Genomic DNA, 22152 nt, shown 5'->3' with positions numbered 1-22152 from the left:
TCGCCATGAAGGCTCTCAGAAAATATGGCATTACAGAGAAGTGTGCAATCAAAAATATTCAAAGTTCCAAGTGGGCAGCAACATCAGGAGAGAAACAGATAGCATCCCTAGTAGCATTAAGGAAAGCTCTCTCAGCCCCCCAAAACCGAGGGTTTTTATATATTATCTTCAAATTGGAAATCACTAAAACTGCTGAATGATCATTTATTTATTTATTTATTTGTTGCCATTTATAAAGCGCGACAAATACCTGCAGGCCTCTTGGCGCTAAAATATTTGCTAAATAATGCTCAGTGTAGTTTGCAACATCCGGGATCTTTCTAGGGGAGAAACTATTGGTTAAACAACCAGGTTTTTAGTTTCTTACGGAACTGCAAGAGTGACGGACTTAGTCTAATGTCCTGCGGCAACGTGTTCCATAGTTTAGGTGCCGCTATCAGAAAGCGACGATCAACCCAAGATACTGTTTTGGACCGGGGGATCACTAGCTGGTTAAGGTTAGAGGACCGAAGCTGTCTGGGGGGGTGATATGGAACCAGCTGGTCCATTAGAAATTGGGGACCTTGGTTGTTTAAGGATTTGTACACTATGCATAGCGATTTAAATTTGATCCTGTTCTGGATCGTCAACCAATGTAATCGTTTTATTGTTTCGGATATGGCAGCAAATTTTGGGATTCCTGAAAGTAAACGTGCTGCGGCGTTTTGTATCGACTGCAGCTTTTTTAAGACCCTAACCTGGGTGTTTAGAAATAAACCGTTACAATAGTCAAGTGCCGAAAGGACCAAGGAGCTAACCAGAGTTTTAGTGGTGGCTACTGGTAGAAACGGACTTATTTTCCTGATCATAATTTGTAGTGAGCTGTAGTTGCAACTTTATTCGCATGATCCATAAAAGTAAGGCCCTCGTCAAAGGTGACTCCCAGGTTTCTAACCTTGGATGCTGGAGTAGGGGGTGCTCCAAATGTAGATGGCCACCAGAATAAAGACCAAGCAGGTAAAAGTGGACCAAAAATAACTACCTTCGTTTTTTCCGAGTTGAGTTTCAGGCAATTTGTTGCCATCCACTCTCCTATTTCCAGCATTCCCTTTTGGAAGCGTTAAGCCGCCTCCACTCTGTCACCTTTAATGGCCAGGACCAGTTGTGTGTCATCTGCGTACGAGGTTAGGCTCATCCCATGACTTTTGATGACATTAGCAAGGTCCGACACATAGATGTTAAATAGTGTCGGACTGAGGGATAAGCCCTGAGGTACTCCACATGGCAAAGACAACTGAGCAGATTGGTATGGCCCCAAGGTGACGGCCTGGGTTCTATCCTTGAGAAACGAGGCGAGCAAGATCTTATGGTCGACCATGTCGAAAGCCGCAGACAGATCCAGCAATACCAAGACTGCCGTCCCAACCTGGTCTCGGATTGCTCGCTTTAATTAAGTTGGTTTCGGTCCCATGATATTTTCGGAATCCGAATTGGGTGTCATCCAGTAATCTGTGTTTCTCGATGTGCTCCGACAGTTGTGAGTTCATAGCCTTTTTGACCACCTTTGCTATAAAAGGGAGACTGGCTATAGGCCTATAGTTTTTTAGTTCATTTTTGTCAAGGCCTGGTTTCTTTAAAAGGGTTTTCAGTAATGTATTTTTTAAGGTGGTGGGATATATTCCTGAGCTCAAGATGGAGTTACATACTTGAGTAATGATCGGTATTATAGTGTCCATCACCGGAAGAAGGACGAAAAAAGGGCAAGGATCCAGTGCCAATCCTGTTTTGATTGTGGTGACAATAGCTCTTACATGGTCATAGGTTAAAGGATTGAAACTAGCAAAGATGGTTGGATGTGTATTGGGAGGGGTGGGGTTAATTATAGTAGAGTTGGAGGCAAAAGCTTGATAAATATCATCTACTTTGGAAAAAAAGAAGCTGGCGAGCTTGTCGCACATTGTTTGTGATGGAGGTGGGGTAAGGTCAGGAACGTTACCTGACAATGTTTTGGTTATCTCGTATAATTGTTTGCTGGAATGTTGAGCTTGCTCGATTTGGGCAGAGTAAAAAGACTTTTTGGCTTTTACTATCATTCCTTTATAAACCGCAAGTGATTCTTTGTAGCGCGTTCTACTTGCTAAGTCATATGTTTTCCTCCACTGCCTTTCACAGTTCCTGTTGTGTTGTTTTTGCTTTTTTAATTCATCTGTATACCATGGGGCTGTTGGACTGGATCGATAATTGGATATAGATTTAATAGGCACCAGGAGATTAGTAGCATGGCCAAGCCAATCCTGGAATTGTAGTGTTGCCGTGTTTGGTTCGGATGAGATCAGCTGTCGCGTGCTGTCTAACTAGTTTTTAGGATCTAGCTGATTTATATTTTTCCAAGCTTTAAAAGAGATTGGAACATGAGGGTTAACTTTCTTGTACTCAGGGGCAATTGTCATAGTGCTGAAAACGGCATAGTGATCGGTCCACGGCATTGGTAAAATGTCTGAGACCTGTAGGCCCTCGATATTGGAAAAAATGCCATCTAATGTGTGCCCTGCCAAATGAGTGGGTGAGGCAACCAGTTGTCTGAGCCCCAGTGTATCCATATCCGAGAGCAAGGCAAGGGTATCTCTCTGGTTCTTATCTTCCAAATGGAAGTTCAGATCACCCAGGACCGTGCAGGAGTCCTCGGTGGCCAGCGATTCAAGTATAGTACTTAGGCCAGATAGAAAGCCTGCCCTGACTCCTGGGGGTCAGTAAAGAAGTATCCCTTTAAAATTGCATAGGGCATTAAGTTTAATTCTAATCTGTAGAGCTTCACATGAGGTGTCTGGAATATGTGAGGTTGTAATAGCAAACCTTTCGCTAGCTATAATAGCTAACCCTCCTCCTTTTTTCCTGATTCTGTCCTATCTGTAAATTTTATAACCATTGGGTGTAGCAACTACTAGATCCAGTTCAGAAGAAATATCAGTCCATCTTTCCGTTAGAAAAAGAAGGTCTAGATTATAATCGGTTATGAGGTCAGCTATTTCCTGTCTGTGTTTGCAGAGTGAACGAGCATTAATAAGGGCCATAGCTATGGATGTTTCTCTGCCTTTAATATGTATCTTAGCGTGCTTTCTGACCTTGTTTGTTGATATCACTTCATTACAGTGTGGACAGTGCAGCACCTTGTCCTTTGGGGTTAGTGTCAGGTCATGTTGGATACAGCCGTGTGCCTGAGGTGGTCGTAGGTTCAGCAAAGATTAACGGGAGTAGACCATGTGCCGAATGTTATATATCGGGCCAGGGGTCGTGGCCCTAGGCCCGGTCCCGGCGCAGACGGGTGCAGATGGGCTTGCCTTTGGCGCGCGCGCTGCGCCCGCCCGCTGTGCGGGCGGGAGGGTCTGTTATTTTTATCCATAATTTGATAGGTGGGAGGAGGGTGGGAGGGACGATCAGCTAGACCGCAAGCCTTCCCCTAAGCAAGATGGCGACTGAAGTGACTGGAATGAGTTGTCAGCGCATACTAGCAGCGGCGCTGTGCCAGGGCAAGTCAAAAAGCAACCTCGGGCGACGCAAGTCTCGCACCCAGGTGGGAGCTGCTAATTAAAAATGAGCTAGTGAAATATTTACAATTTTGTAAAAACGTTATTTTTAAATCAATAACAGAACAAGCATTCAATGTAAGTTGCACCAGAGCGCGCAGAGAACCCGCGGCTTCCGCCTCAGGGGTGAAAATGAGCAAATGAGCAAATATCACGGAGCGATGTAAGCACGCCCTTAAGTATCCTGGGAGGGCGGGAGGGACGATCCGCTAGACCGCCAGCCTTCTCCTAAGCAAGATGGCGACTGAAGTGACTGTAATGAGTTGTCAGCGCGTAGTAGCAGCGGCGCTGTGCCAGGGCAAGTCAAAAAGCAACCTCGGGCGACGCAAGTCTCGCACCCAGGTGGGAGCTGCTAATTAAAAATGAGCTAGTAAAATATTTACAATTTTGTAAAAACTTTATTTTTAAATCAATAACAGAACAAGCATTCAATGTAAGTTGCACCAGAGCGCTCAGAGAACCCCCGGCTGCTCACTATCCAGCTACATGAATATTGATTCTAAAAACTCTATACTAATGCCATCCGGAGATGGTGGGACAAACTAGATCTGTGAACAGCAGATTATTATGAATGAATAGTATACAATGAGCTAATGGAACATCTTTGAAGTAAAGTTACAGTTTGGAGACTAGGGCCAGGAGAGTTCATCGAGACCAGGAAGAAAAATACCCATGGAAATAAAAAACATGATTCTGCTTGACTTTGTACTGCAGAAATGACAGATAGTGAAATGTGCAGGGAAAAGGCATCCATTTTGCACAATATGACTGCTAGGCCCAAATTGAGGCCTATATAACAATGGTCTGGAAAACACTTTTCTATATGTCATGGGAAATTAATTTTAAAGACAATAGTACAATATTCTCATATACTCATATACAAGATACTCAAAAGGAACTATAGAGGCCTTAACAACTTAACCCTTAGCCCTTTCATTGCCAACTTCAGTTCCTCTTCCAAAGCTGATACGGATACTGCAGCGCAGGAGCTTATTAACACCATTTCAGAGGCAGTTAATATTCTTGCCCCTGTCAAACCCCATTACTCCGCCAGGAAACGCCCGTCAGCCCCCTGGTTCTCTGACTCCATCAGATTACGTAGGCAGGAATGCAGGAGACAGGAAAGACTCTGGAGAGCTTATTTTGACCCTAATGAAAGGATCAAACATAGAAGCCTCTCAATAGGCTATAAGGCCGCTATTCGAGTGGCTAAACAATCTTATTTTACTGACCTGACCACTTGCCTTAGCTCACCAAGAGATCTTTTTAAAATTGTGGACTCCTTATCTCTCACCCCTTCTCCTGACCCCACGGTCCCTTCCCAAGAACTCTGTGACCGGATATCCACGTTTTTTCACACCAAGATCGTGGATATTCATTCTGCTTTAGAAGCCCTTAATTCTATTCATGACTCTGCCCTGCCGTCGGACTCACTGCCCCGCCCTGTTCTGACCTCGGTTTCCCCAGGACGTCTGTCCAATTTTCCCCCCCTTTCCTATGAAGACCTAGATGCTCTTCTTAATAAACTTAAATCGGGCTCCCCTTTGGACCCCTGCCCTCTCAAAATATTGAAAGACTGCAGGGATGTCCTCCTTTGCCCTACCTGGAAGTAATGAATTTGGCAATTTCTAACGGCGTCTTCCCTGCATCATGGAAGCTGGCTATTGAAAAACCTTTATTAAAAAAACATCATCAGATCCTGGTATTCTCAAAAACTTTCGCCCTATATCCCTTCTCCCTGCCCCAGCCAAAATGCTTGAGGCCCATCTCAACTCCCACCTCAGCGCCTTTCTTGACAATGCTAGCCTGCTTGATTCTTCACAGCATGGCTTCCGAAAGGCACATAGCACCGAGTCTGCCCTCACAGTGGTGGTCAACAACATCCACGCTAAGGTCGACAGAGGTCATTCTACCATCCTGATCCTGCTCGACCTTACAGCCGCTTTTGACACCCTGTCCCCTTCCATCTTGTCTAGGCGGCTCGGTGAGATTGGAGTGGAAGGACCGGCTCTCGGTCTCTTGATATCCTTCCTTAACCAACGTGCCCAACAGGTCAAACTGGGTGACTTCCTTTCCTCTCCCAAGCCTTTGCATTGTGGGGTCCCGCAGGGCTCATCTTTGAGCCCCACTTTGTTCAACATATATGTGGCCCCACTTGCAAGGCTTGTTAGATCTTTTGGATTGGAAGTCCTATCGTACACCGATGACACCCAGATAATGGTCTCCCTATCTCATTCTGTGGAGTCCACGGCCCTTAATTTTATAAAATGCATGGAAGCCATGGCAGGTTGGATGTCCTCAAACTTCCTCAAGCTCAACGGGGAAAAGACCGAGATTCTTATCTTTGGTGGCAAACAAGATCTATGGTCAGATGACTGGTGGCCTCCCTCCCTTGGAATTTGTCCCAAGCCGTCCCTGGCTGCCAGAAATCTGGGGGTCACCTTTGACACCACACTGGCATTTGATAAACAAGTTAATAAAACTGTTTCAACCTGCTGTGGAGTCCTAAGGATCCTCAGAAAATTAGTTCACTTCCTATCCCCTGAAGCTTGTAAACAGGTAGTAGTAGCCCTCATCTCACCATGCCTGGACTATTGCAATGCCCTTCATCTTGGCATTTGCAAAAAGCTTATTCAGCGCCTCCAGTTCATTCAGAACGCTGCAGCCAGGTTCGTGGTGAATGCCCCTAGGCGTGCCTCTGTTACAGAAATCAGAAAAACTCTTCACTGGTTACCGGTCCAGGCCAGAATTAACTTTAAGGTTCTGGTTCTGACCTACCGTGCCTTACACGGCCTGGGTGCCGAGGACATTGGATCTCTCGTGTCCTTTTACACCCCGGGTAGGGCTTTGAGATCGGCTCACAAAAACCTTTTGGCGACCCCCGGATCCACAAGGCCAAATGGGGAAGGAGAGCCTTTTTCTCCCTCACCCCCAAACTGTGGAACACCCTTCCCACTGATCTTAAGGGCCAGTCATCTCTTGCCCTCTAAAAACCTGGCTATTTGCAGGATCCTACATGTGATATCTGCTTCCTCCTTCTGCCTCCGACCATTCAGCTGTGTATTCTTCCATCTGATGCGCCTTGATGCCTTCGGGTTAAGTTGCGCCCATACAAATTGCAAATTCATTCATTCAATTCTTATTTGTGCGTACATATGCCATTGAGTGTAAAACTACATTCCGTATGCTGTTAATGCTGCACAAAAATATGAATGCATAATATTTCTAACAATAGATAGGAGAAAATGTACTAATGGACTAAAAGATGTATACTTGAATCCATTGTATAGAGGTTGTGGGAAATGTATCACGAGTTCAGGGTCATTTTAAATATCCTGGGATTTCGAATGTGTCGGCAAAATGAAGCAGTCCCACAGCATGGCCAGTTTGGATGGAGTTGAGTGCACTGTTACTTGAGACCACTGGAGCTGGGGAAGGTATCTTTGGCAATTGTTGTGTGCAAAGCCTTTAAAGTGTTTCAAGTCTTTCAAGTAAAGATATCTTTGTGAATGGTCACGTTGGTCTATTATGCATGTCTTGCATGCCTTTATTTGTTTACAGTATTTATGATGTAAAAACCTCTAGCATAGGGGCACTGATTTCTAAACTCCCTTGTGTACCTGGTAAATGTATTAATGAATATCTATGCTAATAGATAAACTTGTTTTAGTGCTGGGTATTATACTAGTGACGTAACCCCTACAGGCCTCTTCTAACCTAAAGGGTTTGTCTACTTTCAGGTGAGAATGTGGCCCTGCGTGGTCGAGCCACCCAGTCAAGTCTTCTTGGTGGAGCATGGGTTGGCCAAGGTTATCTGGGGCAACCAATCAACGCAGTAGATGGAAATCAGAATACAGATTATATGCACGGATCCTGCACCCATACAAATTATGAGTTTCGCCCCTGGTGGAGGGTGGATTTATTGAAAAAATATAAAGTGGCTAGCATTACTGTCACCACCAGAGATGGGGCACCGGAAAGGCTGAAAGGAGCAGAAGTTCTCATTGGGAATTCATTGTCGAACTTTGGAAATAACAATGATAGGTAAAGTTAAAAGTTTGTTCACTTTGAGTTGCCATGTACACATAACAGCTGCTTGTTGGTTAGATCTGTGTGGTGATCTGTGTCCTGATATTTGCATTCCAACGTTTGCAGCTTCAAACCTACTTTGGATGAGAGTAATTTGTGCAGTCTCTAACTTGAAATGAAGTATTTACTGTCCCAGGTACATAATTTAAATGAATATTAGGTTAAAAAAAAGCAGATCTCATATATTAGACACATTTAATTTTCAGGCCATCTGTACTGGTTTATGAGCTGTACCCTACTTTTCAAGAGTTCTGCTAATTAGTTCCTTTATTACATTATTTTTATTCCATTGAGATCTAGGCTTTCCCACTAGATAGGAAGTGGGCTGCTTTATGCTGCTCCACTCATGGAGTGTAATGTTGCCCTTTGGGGATCAGCCCACCTCACAGAGATTGTGAGGGGTGTAGCCCCAGGAGACCCCGCAACGTCACCACGGTAGGCTGGTCCAGCATAGGCTCAGACAGCAGGTAGGGGAAGTCAATAAAGAGCCCAGGTACCTGGGTGTGGACCAGTGTGTGTCTGGCCACCAAAGACAACACTACGTATCTGTGTCCGTCATTTGTAGGCCCAGAGCACAGGGCCCTACACGGAGTATATCTTTAGCACTTACGACTGGTGCACTTCTAGATCCGATGCATTTCAGGGAACTGGGGCATATTTTGACAGTTCGATTTCCGTCCAAACAAACTTATAAGAATTAGTCACCTACTAAGTGATGCTGTGGCACATTTACTTGTGCTAAGAGTAAACCTGACTGAATCTGGCCTCCTTTAAACCTATTGATCAGATCAGATTTTTTTGTTCCAGTTACTTAAAACCATTTAAAATATATGACACATTTATAAAAAAAGAAAAAACAATTAAATACAGACAATCCGCCCAAATTGAAAAATATATACAAAAAAGCATAAAAATGAATTCCTTTTGTTGTAATTGTACCCATATTTAAGTCATCAAAGAATTACATTCCCACCTCCTAATTGCTAAAGTTACAAAATGTACCTGCCTGTCCCACTTGTTTTGGTGGTTGTATGATGTAACCACGCATACTATTACCACACCTGCCTTTACATTGCTGCCCATACAACACGTGCGTCATTACCACACTTGCATTTTGCACAATCATTTTTACAACGTACATGCCTTTACCACGCATGTCTTTACCACAATAACATCATCATAAAGGCATGCTTGGTAAGGGCCTTTAGGTGCTCAATTGACATGCATGGTAAAGGCATTACCTTTGTAATGGTATGTGTGCCATTGCGAAAACACTAGCATGAGCGTACCAGGTTTTTTGTTGTTTCTCCCCACATGATCCATTCACAGTGCTAAATAGACACTGTGAACAGACTTACATTTTCTGACGAGATAGAGAAGTCAGAACTGGGGAAAACCTCCTGCCGCAGCCCCCTGCCCATTCTTGAACCTTAAGCCTGCCAGCCTAGCCAGATGGCTCCTGAGAAGCAGAGGTGAGTTGAACGCTGCATTGTGTGCCTATACCTGGCCCTGACCCCTAAAACCACCCTGTTCCTCAGTCCCTTAGCCCTCTACCCTGAACCCTAAGTCTGTCCCTTTTCTTGGTCCCAAGTCCTAAAGCTGCCACCCCAGCCGCAGGACCCTTGCTCAGCCCTGGACCCTAAGTCTATCCCTTTTCTTGGCCCTGATCTATAAAGCCACCACTCCAGACGCAGTGCCTTGCCCAGCCCTGAGTTCCTAACCCATGACCATTACAATCCATTACAACGAACACGCCTTTACCATGGCATATTTGTGGTAAAAGCTTTGTAGTTATGGACATGTATGGTAAAGGCATGTTCGTTGTAAAGTATGCCTGGTAATGGTCATGCGTGGTAAAGACCGCGTAATAACGGTTGTTTCACGTTTCTGTAGATTCTTATGAATGTTCAATAACTCGGGACTTAAACAGATAATGTGTTCCAGTGTTTCCCCGCCAGCTGCAAAGACTGTTAAAACTTCGAAGTGACTTTAGTCATTTTGTGCAATTTAAGATTGGCGGATAGTAGGCATATCACGTGCAATTTGCCTCACAAAACCTTTCCCACCTTTCTCACCAGAAAAGGCACTATACCAGTGGTTGGTCTTCACTGCATAGTCTTTATTAATTCTCATAAAGCCATCTTTATTTGTTGATGCACTGTCAACATTTGACCAACTTTTAATACCAAAACAACACACATTGATAAACATTGTGCTAAGCAATACTCATTTGAACCGCAGGTTACAATTGTATTTACAATTACGGATCTCCCGAGCCATACGGGATGCGGGTTGTAACAGCTGGCCACAACTCACCTACATTGCTTCCATTTGAGGTAACTACCCATCGTCTACCCCTAGACTCGGACGTGGACACCAGGGCACTGCTTTGCGCCTTTTACAGCGCCTCAACTCTCACAAAGTTGCTTCCTCCAAGCACCGGCATCTCAGGTAGGGCTGGAGAGTCCAGGAACTCCAGCAGGACGACCCTCTCTCTAAAATTAAGGCGCAACCCAGCATGTCTGTAACTGGCGACATGAGCACAGCTACCCTAATATTGAATTTGTCAGCCATTCCACATATTGCCTGTGTGTTATGCCACAAAACTCCGCCACCTGTTATTGGGACAAGCCTTTCAAATGCCTTACCCACTCCATATTAATTGTGCTGCACACCCCCAGTCCTTATCCAAGACTTTGCCACCTTTTATTGGGACATCCATGTTAATGGTGCTGCGCACCCTCAGACCTCACTGGGGACTTCACCACCTGTTAGTGGGACGAGCCTTTCAAATGCCTTACCCATTCCATGTAAATTGTGCTGCGCACTCTCAGTCTCCACCCAGGACTGCTGACGCTTAACGGAAAAGAGCAACCCAGCATACACGTACCTGGCCATTTAAGTACAGCTATCCTAATATTGATTTTGTTAGCAACTCCCCTCATGACCTGTGGATTATGTCACCCATAAATCCCTATTTATTAGTATGCTTCTGATATTCATACATACTTGGATTTCCTGATGAATCCCTCCCTGGCGTGACATGTTTCCTTACTGTTTGACCATTGGCCAAGTCCCCCCCCCCCATCCTAATTAAGCTGAAATAGCTGACATCCATAACCTCAGCCATCTCTTCCAGATATGAGCACTTCCATCCCTAAGAGAGATGTTAGCAAGCTTTATAGTTGTGCACCTATTCTTGCATAACCAGGGCAATAATTGTTAGTTCCTTCCAATCTGGTTTTAGGCAATGCCACTGCATTGAAAAGGCTCCTGCGCAATTGTGGATGGTTCTACTCCTTCCCGGTGAGTTAATTAATGCCTGCTCGAACTTTAAACCTGGCTGTTGATGCAAACATCCTCTGTGCTACTTACATTTGACTTCCTCTAAATCACATCCTCAAGGAATGAATGAACATCAATGGTGCCCTTCTAAACTGCCCCCGTTCCTATGTGTCTAACATATTATAAATAGTTAGAAAAGGACGCTATCTGTCTATCAAGACTGTCTTAAACCAGGGTTCCTACCGACACTCATGTTCCTGTTCCCAGTCTTGTTTAATGTATCATTGAAACCACTTTGGAGCAACTTCTGAGAAGCTCAAGAATTCTTTATTACCGAGATGGAGACGATTATCCAGTCTTACCGTAAGGTTTACTTTCATACTGAAATCCTCTCCAACACCCTTAACGAGATTTGAAAGCGACTCGCTGCCTGCTACCATTGACTTAACCTACCGAAGCAAAATCCACCCTGGGCCATGAGCACCTGCCTCCAACTTAGACTGCTATGGTAACTTAGGCAGTTCCTTTTGAGCAGGACCTTAAACTGTAGTCCAGTTGCTGGTACTCTCCAGACCGAACTAAGGGAGCTACCTTATATCTGATGCCCCCAAACATACTTGCCTCACCAGAATGCAGTGACCAGTTCAACACCCTACCCTGGCTTCCCACTAAAGCCAAAGGCCAATTCAAGTGTGCAGACATTACTCATAACACCCCCATGATGCTATGCCCTCCTACTTGGTCGAAAACTGAAAACATCTGGCATTAAATAGTGATCAGGAAATGCTAACATAATACTGCTGGATCCTTCCGACCTTAAAACTTTATACAACAAGCATACTGTAGCAGTGCCCAAGGGATCTGGAACACCATTCCCATAGCAATTCACACCCCCGAGTCTTGCTGCTTTCCACCTGGCAATGGGTTCTAAAGTCTCACGCCCCTGACCTGGGTAGTTGCGAGCCCACATCCACCAGGCTGTTCATTGTTCCTGCTGCCTCTTTGTGGCAGTTCATGTGAAGCCATAGCGATGAATCCGTAGTGCTGTGCTGCATTAAGACCCCTTCTCTGTGGAACACTCCGCCCCATCAAATGGGAACATTACTCGAGCCCCTCGTCCTCTCACTGTACATTGAACAACGCTCCGCCTAAGCGGAGGCGCTATCCTGCCATACGCAAGCATCTTTTGCGTTACATGAAACAGTGACATATTCCCATGAGTGTAAGTGGCCATGATTGTTATTTGTCTCACAGGGAGTCAACACAATAAATTACTGTAAAACTTGTCAAACCAGTTCCGGCTCCATTTCCTGCGTGCACTACACCCTACCATGCAGCTCATTAAAACCCCTTTATGTAGCACCCTGAACACTTCCCTCACTCGGTCAAAGCGCTGAGCAGCCGTATTGTTTGAAAAATAAGAAGACTCTGCCATAACTACCCCCTCTCCCGGTCTGTGTTGACAAACGTCATGCCGGCCTGTCAGCAAGAGCTAAAATCACTCTGACCCAATTAGCCAATGCGAGTTCAACTAGCCCTAACTTGCGAAGCGGTTATCTCCACTAGCTAGCTGTATACATTTAATAACTCTGGGCCCCATGGAAACTCCTGCGCAGAGTTTTACTTAGAATGAGCTAGACCCAAGGTACCAAAGCGTTTTACATGAGCCCCATCAATGCGTAATATGTAAACCAATGAGTGCCAGGGCCCTCATGAGGAGGTCACCCCAGCTTGCACCTTCCATTGCCACTGCCTTAGCTGCCAATCACGATTCAGAAAAGGGGGTGGTGATGAACAGAGTGTCTGAATTAATCAGACCACTCTTACCCAGTCCATAGATCAGGGCTTGATCCATCACCGTTTTTTAGCTCACTGCACCATCCCAGCTCAGAACTTGGCTATATGCAAATTAGTCTGACCCTGGCCCAGTGCATCATGGGAACAGGGCAGACCAAACTACCAAGCCAATTCTTATACTGGGAAGGAAACAAGCTTCCGGGGACCGGTTTCTGGCATTTTAGCCGTCTTCGGCCCGGCTTGCTTGAATCCTGATGGTGCAATGAGCAAGGGACTCACATCTGAGTATACCCTTCCACGCCTATGGTGGACAAAAATGATTCAGAAAAGGGGGTGGTGATGAACATAGTGTCTGAATTAAGCAGACCACTCTCACCCAGTCCATAGATCAGGGCTTGATCCATCACCGTTTTTTAGCTCACTGCACCATCCTAGCTCAGAACTTGGCTATATGCAAATTAGTCTGACCCTTGCCCAGTGCATCATGGGAACAGGGCAGACCAAACTACCAAGCCAATTCCTATACTGGGAAGGAAACAAGCTTCCGGGGACCGGTTTCTGGCATTTCAGCCGTCTTCGGCCCGGCTCGCTTGAATCCTGATGGTGCAATGAGCAAGGGACTCACATCTGAGTATACCCTTCCACGCTTATGGTGGACAAAAATGATTCAGAAAAGGGGGTGGTGATGAATAGAATGTCTGAATTAAGCAGGCCACTCTTACCCAGTCCATAGATCAGGGCTTGATCCATCATCGTTTTTTAGCTCACTGCACCATCCCAGCTCAGAACTTGGCTATATGCAAATTAGTCTGACCCTTGCCCAGTGCATCATGGGAACAGGGCAGACCAAACTACCAAGCCAATTCTTATACTGGGAAGGAAACAAGCTTCCGGGGACCGGTTTCTGGCATTTCAGCCGTCTTCGGCCCGGCTTGCTTGAATCCTGATGGTGCAATGAGCAAGGGACTCACATCTGAGTATACCCTTCCACGCTTATGGTGGACAAACATGATTCAGAAAAGGGGGTGGTGATGAACAGAGTGTCTGAATTAAGCAGACCACTCTTACCCAGTCCATAGATCAGGGCTTGATCCATCACCGTTTTTTTAGCTCACTGCACCATCCCAGCTCAGAACTTGGCTATATGCAATTTAGTCTGACCCTGGCCCAGTGCATCATGGGAACAGGGCAGACCAAACTACCAAGCCAATTCTTATACTGGGAAGGAAACAAGCTTCCGGGGAATGGTTTCTGGAATTTCAGCCGTCTTCCGCCCGGCTTGCTTGAATCCTGATGGTGCAATGAGCAAGGGACTCACATCTGAGTATACCCTTCCACACTTATTGTGGACAAAAATGATTCAGAAAAGGGGGTGGTGATGAACAGAGTGTCTGAATTAAGCAGACCACTCTTGCCCAGTCCATAGATCAGGGCTTGATCCATCACCGTTTTTTAGCTCACTGCACCATCCCAGCTCAGAACTTGGCTATATGCAAATTAGTCTGACCCTGGCCCAGTGCATCATGGGAACAGGGCAGACCAAACTACCAAGCCAATTCTTATACTGGGAAGGAAACAAGCTTCCGGGGACCGGTTTCTGGCATTTTAGCCGTCTTCGGCCCGGCTTGCTTGAATCCTGATGGTGCAATGAGCAAGGGACTCACATCTGAGTATACCCTTCCACGCCTATGGTGGACAAAAATGATTCAGAAAAGGGGGTGGTGATGAACATAGTGTCTGAATTAAGCAGACCACTCTCACCCAGTCCATAGATCAGGGCTTGATCCATCACCGTTTTTTAGCTCACTGCACCATCCTAGCTCAGAACTTGGCTATATGCAAATTAGTCTGACCCTTGCCCAGTGCATCATGGGAACAGGGCAGACCAAACTACCAAGCCAATTCCTATACTGGGAAGGAAACAAGCTTCCGGGGACCGGTTTCTGGCATTTCAGCCGTCTTCGGCCCGGCTCGCTTGAATCCTGATGGTGCAATGAGCAAGGGACTCACATCTGAGTATACCCTTCCACGCTTATGGTGGACAAAAATGATTCAGAAAAGGGGGTGGTGATGAATAGAATGTCTGAATTAAGCAGGCCACTCTTACCCAGTCCATAGATCAGGGCTTGATCCATCATCGTTTTTTAGCTCACTGCACCATCCCAGCTCAGAACTTGGCTATATGCAAATTAGTCTGACCCTTGCCCAGTGCATCATGGGAACAGGGCAGACCAAACTACCAAGCCAATTCTTATACTGGGAAGGAAACAAGCTTCCGGGGACCGGTTTCTGGCATTTCAGCCGTCTTCGGCCCGGCTTGCTTGAATCCTGATGGTGCAATGAGCAAGGGACTCACATCTGAGTATACCCTTCCACGCTTATGGTGGACAAACATGATTCAGAAAAGGGGGTGGTGATGAACAGAGTGTCTGAATTAAGCAGACCACTCTTACCCAGTCCATAGATCAGGGCTTGATCCATCACCGTTTTTTTAGCTCACTGCACCATCCCAGCTCAGAACTTGGCTATATGCAAATTAGTCTGACCCTGGCCCAGTGCATCATGGGAACAGGGCAGACCAAACTACCAAGCCAATTCTTATACTGGGAAGGAAACAAGCTTCCGGGGAATGGTTTCTGGAATTTCAGCCGTCTTCCGCCCGGCTTGCTTGAATCCTGATGGTGCAATGAGCAAGGGACTCACATCTGAGTATACCCTTCCACACTTATTGTGGACAAAAATGATTCAGAAAAGGGGGTGGTGATGAACAGAGTGTCTGAATTAAGCAGACCACTCTTGCCCAGTCCATAGATCAGGGCTTGATCCATCACCGTTTTTTAGCTCACTGCACCATCCCAGCTCAGAACTTGGCTATATGCAAATTAGTCTGACCCTGGCCCAGTGCATCATGGGAACAGGGCAGACCAAACTACCAAGCCAATTCTTATACTGGGAAGGAAACAAGCTTCCGGGACCAGTTTCTGGCATTTCAGCCTTCTTCGGCCCGGCTTGCTTGAATCCTGATGGTGCAATGAGCAAGGGACTCAGATCTGAGTATACCCTTCCACGCTTATGGTGGACAAACATGATTCAGAAAAGGGGGTGGTGATGAACAGAGTGTCTGAATTCAGCAGACCACTCTTACCCAGTCCATAGATCAGGGCTTGATCCATCACCGTTTTTTAGCTCACTGCACCATCCCAGCTCAGAACTTGGCTATATGCAAATTAGTCTGACCCTGGCCCAGTGCATCATGGGAACAGGGCAGACCAAACTACCAAGCCAATTCTTATACTGGGAAGGAAACAAGCTTCCGGGGACCGGTTTCTAGCATTTCAGCCGTCTTCGGCCCGGCTTGCTTGAATCCTGATGGTGCAATGAGCAAGGGACTCACATCTGAGTATACCCTTCCACGCTTATGGTGGACAAAAATGATTCAGAAAAGGGGGTGGTGATGAACAGAGTGTCTGAATTAAGCATACCACTCTTACCCAGTCCATAGATCAGGGCTTGATCCATCACCGTTTTTTAGCAAACTGCACCATCCCAGCTCAGAACTTGGCTATATGCAAATTAGTCTGACCCTGGCCCAGTGCATCATGGGAACAGGGCAGACCAAACTACCAAGCCAATTCTTATACTGGGAAGGAAACAAGCTTCCGGGGACCGGTTTCTGGCATTTCAGCCGTCTTCGGCCCGGCTTGCTTGAATCCTGATGGTGCAATGAGAAAGGGACTCACATCTGAGTATACCCTTCCACGCTTATGGTGGACAAAAATGATTCAGAAAAGGGGGTGTGATAAACAGAGTGTCTGAATTAAGCAGACCACTCTTACCCAGTCCATAGATCAGGGCTTGATCCATCACCGTTTTTTAGCTCACTGCACCATCTCAGCTCAGAACCTGGCTATATGCAAATTAGTCTGACCCTGGCCCAGTGCATCATGGGAACAGGGCAGACCAAACTACCAAGCCAATTCTTATACTGGGAAGGAAACAAGCTTCCGGGGACCGGTTTCTGGCATTTCAGCCGTCTTCGGCCCGGCTTGCTTGAATCCTGATGGTGCAATGAGCAAGGGACTCACATCTGAGTATACCCTTCCACGCTTATGGTGGACAAACATGATTCAGAAAGGGGGTGGTGATGAACAGAGTGTCTGAATTAAGCAGACCACTCTTACCCAGTCCATAGATCAGGGCTTGATCCATCACCGTTTTTTAGCTCACTGCACCATCCCAGCTCAGATCTTGGCTATATGCAAATTAGTCTGACCCTGGCCCAGTGCATCATGGGAACAAGGCAGACCAAACTACCAAGCCAATTCTTATACTGGGAAGGAAACAAGCTTCCGGGGACCGGTCTCTAGCATTTAAGCCGTCTTCGGCCCGGCTTGCTTGAATCCTGATGGTGCAATGAGCAAGGGACTCACATCTGAGTATACCCTTCCACGCTTATGGTGGACAAAAATGATTCAGAAAAGGGGTGCTGATGAACAGAGTGTCTGAATTAAGCAGACCACTCTTACCCAGTCCATAGATCAGGGCTTGATCCATCACCGTTTTTTAGCAAACTGCACCATCCCAGCTCAGAACTTGGCTATATGCAAATTAGTCTGACCCTGGCCCAGTGCATCATGGGAACAGGGCAGACCAAACTACCAAGCCAATTCTTATACTGGGAAGGAAACAAGCTTCCGGGGACCGGTTTCTGGCATTTCAGCCGTCTTCGGCCCGGCTTGCTTGAATCCTGATGGTGCAATGAGCAAGGGACTCACATCTGAGTATACCCTTCCACGCTTATGGTGGACAAAAATGATTCAAAAAAGGGGGTGGTGATGAACAGAGTGTCTGAATTAAGCAGACCACTCTTACCCAGTCCATAGATCAGGGCTTGATCCATCACCGTTTTTTAGCTCACTGCACCATCCCAGCTTAGAACTTGGCTATATGCAAATTAGTCTGACCCTGGCCCAGTGCATCATGGGAACAGGGCAGACCAAACTACCAAGCCAATTCTTATACTGGGAAGGAAACAAGCTTCCGGGGACCGGTTTCTGGCATTTCAGCCGTCTTCGGCCCGGCTTGCTTGAATCCTGATGGTGCAATGAGCAACGGACTCACATCTGAGTATACCCTTCCACGCTTATTGTGGACGAAAATGATTCAGAAAAGAGGGTGGTGATGAACAGAGTGTCTGAATTAAGCAGACCAATCTTACCCAGTCCATGGATCAGGGCTTCATCCATCACCGTTTCTTAGCTCACTTCACCATCCCAGCTCAGAACTTGGCTATATGCAAATTAGTCTGACTCTGGCCCAGTGCATCATGGGAATAGGGCAGACCAAACTACCAAGCCAAGTCTTATACTGGGAAGGAAACAAGCTTCCATGATGCACTGGGCCAGGGACAGACTGATTTGCATATAGCCAGGTTCTGAACTGGGATGGTGCAGTGAGATAAATAACAGTGATGGATCAAGCCCTGATCTTTGGACTGGGTAAGAGTGGTCTGCTTAATTCAGACACTCTGTTCATCACCACCCCCTTTTATGAATCGTTTTTGGCCACTATAGGTGTTGCAGGGTATACTCAGACATGAGTCCCTTTCTCACTGCACCCTCAGGATTCAAGCAAGCCGGGCCGACGACGGCTGACATGCCAGAAACCGGTCCCCGGTAGTTTGTCTCCTTTCTGGTGAAGAATTGGTTTGGTAGTTTGGTCTGCCCTGTTCCCATGATGCACTGGGCCAGGGACAGACTGATTTGCATATAGCCAGGTACTGAACTGGGATGGTGCAGTGAGATAAATAACGGTGATGGATCAAGCCATGATCTTTGGACTGGGTAAGAGTGGTCTGCTTAATTCAGACACTCTGTTCATCACCACCCCCTTTTCTGAATCGTTTTTGGCCACTATAGGTGTGGCAGGGTATACTCAGACATGAGTCCCTTTCTCACTGCACCATCAGGATTCAAGCAAGCCAGGCCGACGACGGCTGAAATGCCAGAAACCGGTCCCCGGTAGCATGTCTCCTTTCTGATGAAGAATTGGCTTGGTAGTTTGGTCTGCCCTGTTCCCATGATGCACTGGGCCAGGGACAGATTGATTTGCATATAGCCAGGTTCTGAACTGGGATGGTGCAGTGAGATAAATAACAGTGATGGATCAAGCCCTGATCTTTGGACTTGGTAAGAGTGGTCTGATTAATTCAGACACTCTGTTCATCACCACCCCCTTTTCTGAATCGTTTTCGGCCACTATAGGTGTGGCAGGGTATACTCAGACATGAGTCCCTTTCTCACTGCACCATCAGGATTCAAGCAAGCCAGGCCGACGACGGCTGAAATGCCAGAAACCGGTCCCCGGTAGCATGTCTCCTTTCTGATGAAGAATTGGCTTGGTAGTTTGGTCTGCCCTGTTCCCATGATGCACTGGGCCAGGGACAGACTGATTTGCATATAGCCAGGTTCTGAACTGGGATGGTGCAGTGAGATAAATAACGGGGATGGATCAAGCCCTGATCTTTGGACTGGGTAAGAGTGGTCTGCTTAATTCAGACACTCTGTTCATCACCACTCCTTTTTCTGAATCGTTTTTGGCCACTATAGGTGTGACAGGGTATACTCAGACATGAGTCCCTTTCTCACTGCACCATCAGGATTCAAGCAAGCAGGGCAGACGACGGCTGAAATGCCAGAAACCGGTCCCGGGGCGCTTGTCTCCTTTCTGGTGAAGAATTGGCTTGGTAGTTTGGTCTGCCCTGTTCCCATGATGCACTGGGCCAGGGACAGATTGATTTGCATATAGCCAGGTTCTGAACTGGGATGGTGCAGTGAGATAAATAACAGTGATGGATCAAGCCCTGATCTTTGGACTTGGTAAGAGTGGTCTGATTAATTCAGACACTCTGTTCATCACCACCCCCTTTTCTGAATCGTTTTCGGCCACTATAGGTGTGGCAGGGTATACTCAGACATGAGTCCCTTTCTCACTGCACCATCAGGATTCAAGCAAGCCTGGCCAACATAGCGCCATGATGCTCCTTCCGGAGCGACCGCTTGCGCTTTATAAATACCACTCCAAATTCCAAATTCCAAACGATGGCTGAAATGCCAGAAACCGGTCCCGGGTAGCTTGTCTCCTTTCTGGTGAAGAATTGGCTTGGTAGTTTGGTCTGCCCTGTTCCCATGATGCACTGGGCCAGGGACAGACTGATTTGCATATAGCCAGGTTCTGAACTGGAATGGTGCAGTGAGATAAATAACGGGGATGGATCAAGCCCTGATCTTTGGACTGGGTAAGAGTGGTCTGCTTAATTCAGACACTCTGTTCATCACCACTCCTTTTTCTGAATCGTTTTTGGCCACTATAGGTGTGGCAGGGTATACTCAGACATGAGTCCCTTTCTCACTGCACCATCAGGATTCAAGCAAGCCGGGCCGACGACGGCTGAAATGCCAGAAACCGGTCCCCGGTAGCTTGTCTCCTTTCTGGTGAAGAATTGGCTTGGTAGTTTGGTCTGCCCTGTTCCCATGATGTACTGGGCCAGGGACAGACTGATTTGCATATAGCCAGGTTCTGAACTGGGATGGTGTAGTGAGATAAATAACGGTGATGGATCAAGCCCTGATCTTTGGACTGGGTAAGAGTGGTCTGCTTAATTCAGACACTCTGTTCATCACCAACCCCTTTTCTAAATCGTTTTTGGCCACTATAGGTGTGGCAGGATATACTCAGACATGAGTCCCTTTCTCACTGCACCATCAGGATTCAAGCAAGCCGGGCCGACGACGGCTGAAATGCCAGAAACCGGTCCCCAGTAGCTTGTCTCCTTTCTGGTGAAGAATTGGCTTGGTAGTTTGGGCTGCCCTGTTCCCATGATGCACTGGGCCAGGGACAGACTGATTTGCATATATCCAGGTTCTGAACTGGGATGGTGCAGTGAGATAAATAATGGTGATGGATCAAGCCCTGATCTTTGGACTGGGTAAGAGTGGTCTGCTTAATTCAGACACTCTGTTCATCACCACCCCCTTTTCTGAATCGTTTTTGGCCACTATAGGTGTGACAGGGTATACTCAGACATGAGTCCCTTTCTCACTGCACCATCAGGATTCAAGCAAGCAGTGCCGACGACGGCTGAAATGCCAGAAACCGGTCCCGGGGAGCTTGTCTCCTTTCTGGTGAAGAATTGGCTTGGTAGTTTGGTCTGTCCTGTTCCCATGATGCACTGGGCCAGGGACAGACTGATTTGCATATAGCCAGGTTCTGAACTGGGATGGTGCAGTGAGATAAATAACGGTGATGGATCAAGCCCTGATCTTTGGACTGGGTAAGAGTGGTCTGCTTAATTCAGACACTCTGTTCATCACCACCCTCTTTTCTGAATCGTTTTTGGCCACTATAGGTGTGGCAGGGTATTCTCAGACATGAGTCCCTTTCTCACTGCACCATCAGGATTCAAGCAAGCCGGGCCGACGACGGCTGAAATGCCAGAAACCGGTCCCCGGTAGCTTGTCTCCTTTCTGGTGAAGAATTGGCTTGGTAGTTTGGTCTGCCCTGTTCCCATGATGCACTGGGCCAGGGACAGACTGATTTGCATATAGCCAGGTTCTGAACTGGGATGGTGCAGTGAGACAAATAACGGTGATTGATCAAGCCCTGATCTTTGGACTGGGTAAGAGTGGTCTGCTTAATTCAGACACTCTGTTCATCACCACCCCCTTTTCTGAACCATTTTTGGCCACTATAGGTGTGACAGGGTATACTCAGACATGAGTCCCTTTCTCACTGCACCATCAGGATTCAAGCAAGCAGGGCAGACGACGGCTGAAATGCCAGAAACCGGTCCCGGGGAGCTTGTCTCCTTTCTGGTGAAGAATTGGCTTGGTAGTTTGGTCTGCCCTGTTCCCATGATGCACTGGGCCAGGGACAGACTGATTTGCATATAGCCAGGTTCTGAACTGGGATGGTGCAGTGAGATAAATAACGGTGATGGATCAAGCCCTGATCTTTGGACTGGGTAAGAGTGGTCTGCTTAATTCAGACACTCTGTTCATCACCACCCTCTTTTCTGAATGGTTTTTGGCCACTATAGGTGTGGCAGGGTATACTCAGACATGAGTCCCTTTCTCACTGCACCATCAGGATTCAAGCAAGCCGGGCCGACGACGGCTGAAATGCCAGAAACCGGTCCCCGGTAGCTTGTCTCCTTTCTGGTTAAGTATTGGATTGCTAGTTTGGTCTGCCGTGTTCCCATGATGCACTGGGCCAGGGACGGACTGATTTGCATACAGCCAGGTTCTGAACTGGGATGGTGCAGTGAGATAAATAACGGTGATGGCCCAAGCCCTGATCTTTGGACTGGGTAAGAGTGGTCTGCTTAATTCAGATACTCTGTTCATCACCACCCTCTTTT

At 46.8% G+C, this 22152-nt stretch overlaps 1 protein-coding gene across 1 annotated transcript in view; it reads left to right on the top strand.

Annotated features, from left to right (window-relative positions):
• Positions 1 to 22152, top strand: part of LOC147709565 (uncharacterized) — a 788508-nt gene that overhangs the window by 726246 nt on the left and 40110 nt on the right. The window contains exon 6 of the mRNA XM_086926047.1: positions 7304 to 7607. Coding sequence (XP_086782173.1) covers positions 7304 to 7607 — 304 coding nt within the window. The remainder of the gene's footprint in view (positions 1 to 7303; positions 7608 to 22152) is intronic.

Source organism: Lissotriton vulgaris, chromosome 6 (assembly GCF_964263255.1).
Source record: "Lissotriton vulgaris chromosome 6, aLisVul1.2, whole genome shotgun sequence".
Taxonomy (NCBI): Eukaryota; Metazoa; Chordata; class Amphibia; order Caudata; family Salamandridae; genus Lissotriton; species Lissotriton vulgaris.
Note: the sequence above shows the minus strand (reverse complement) of the source record. Positions and strands in the feature narration are given on the sequence as shown.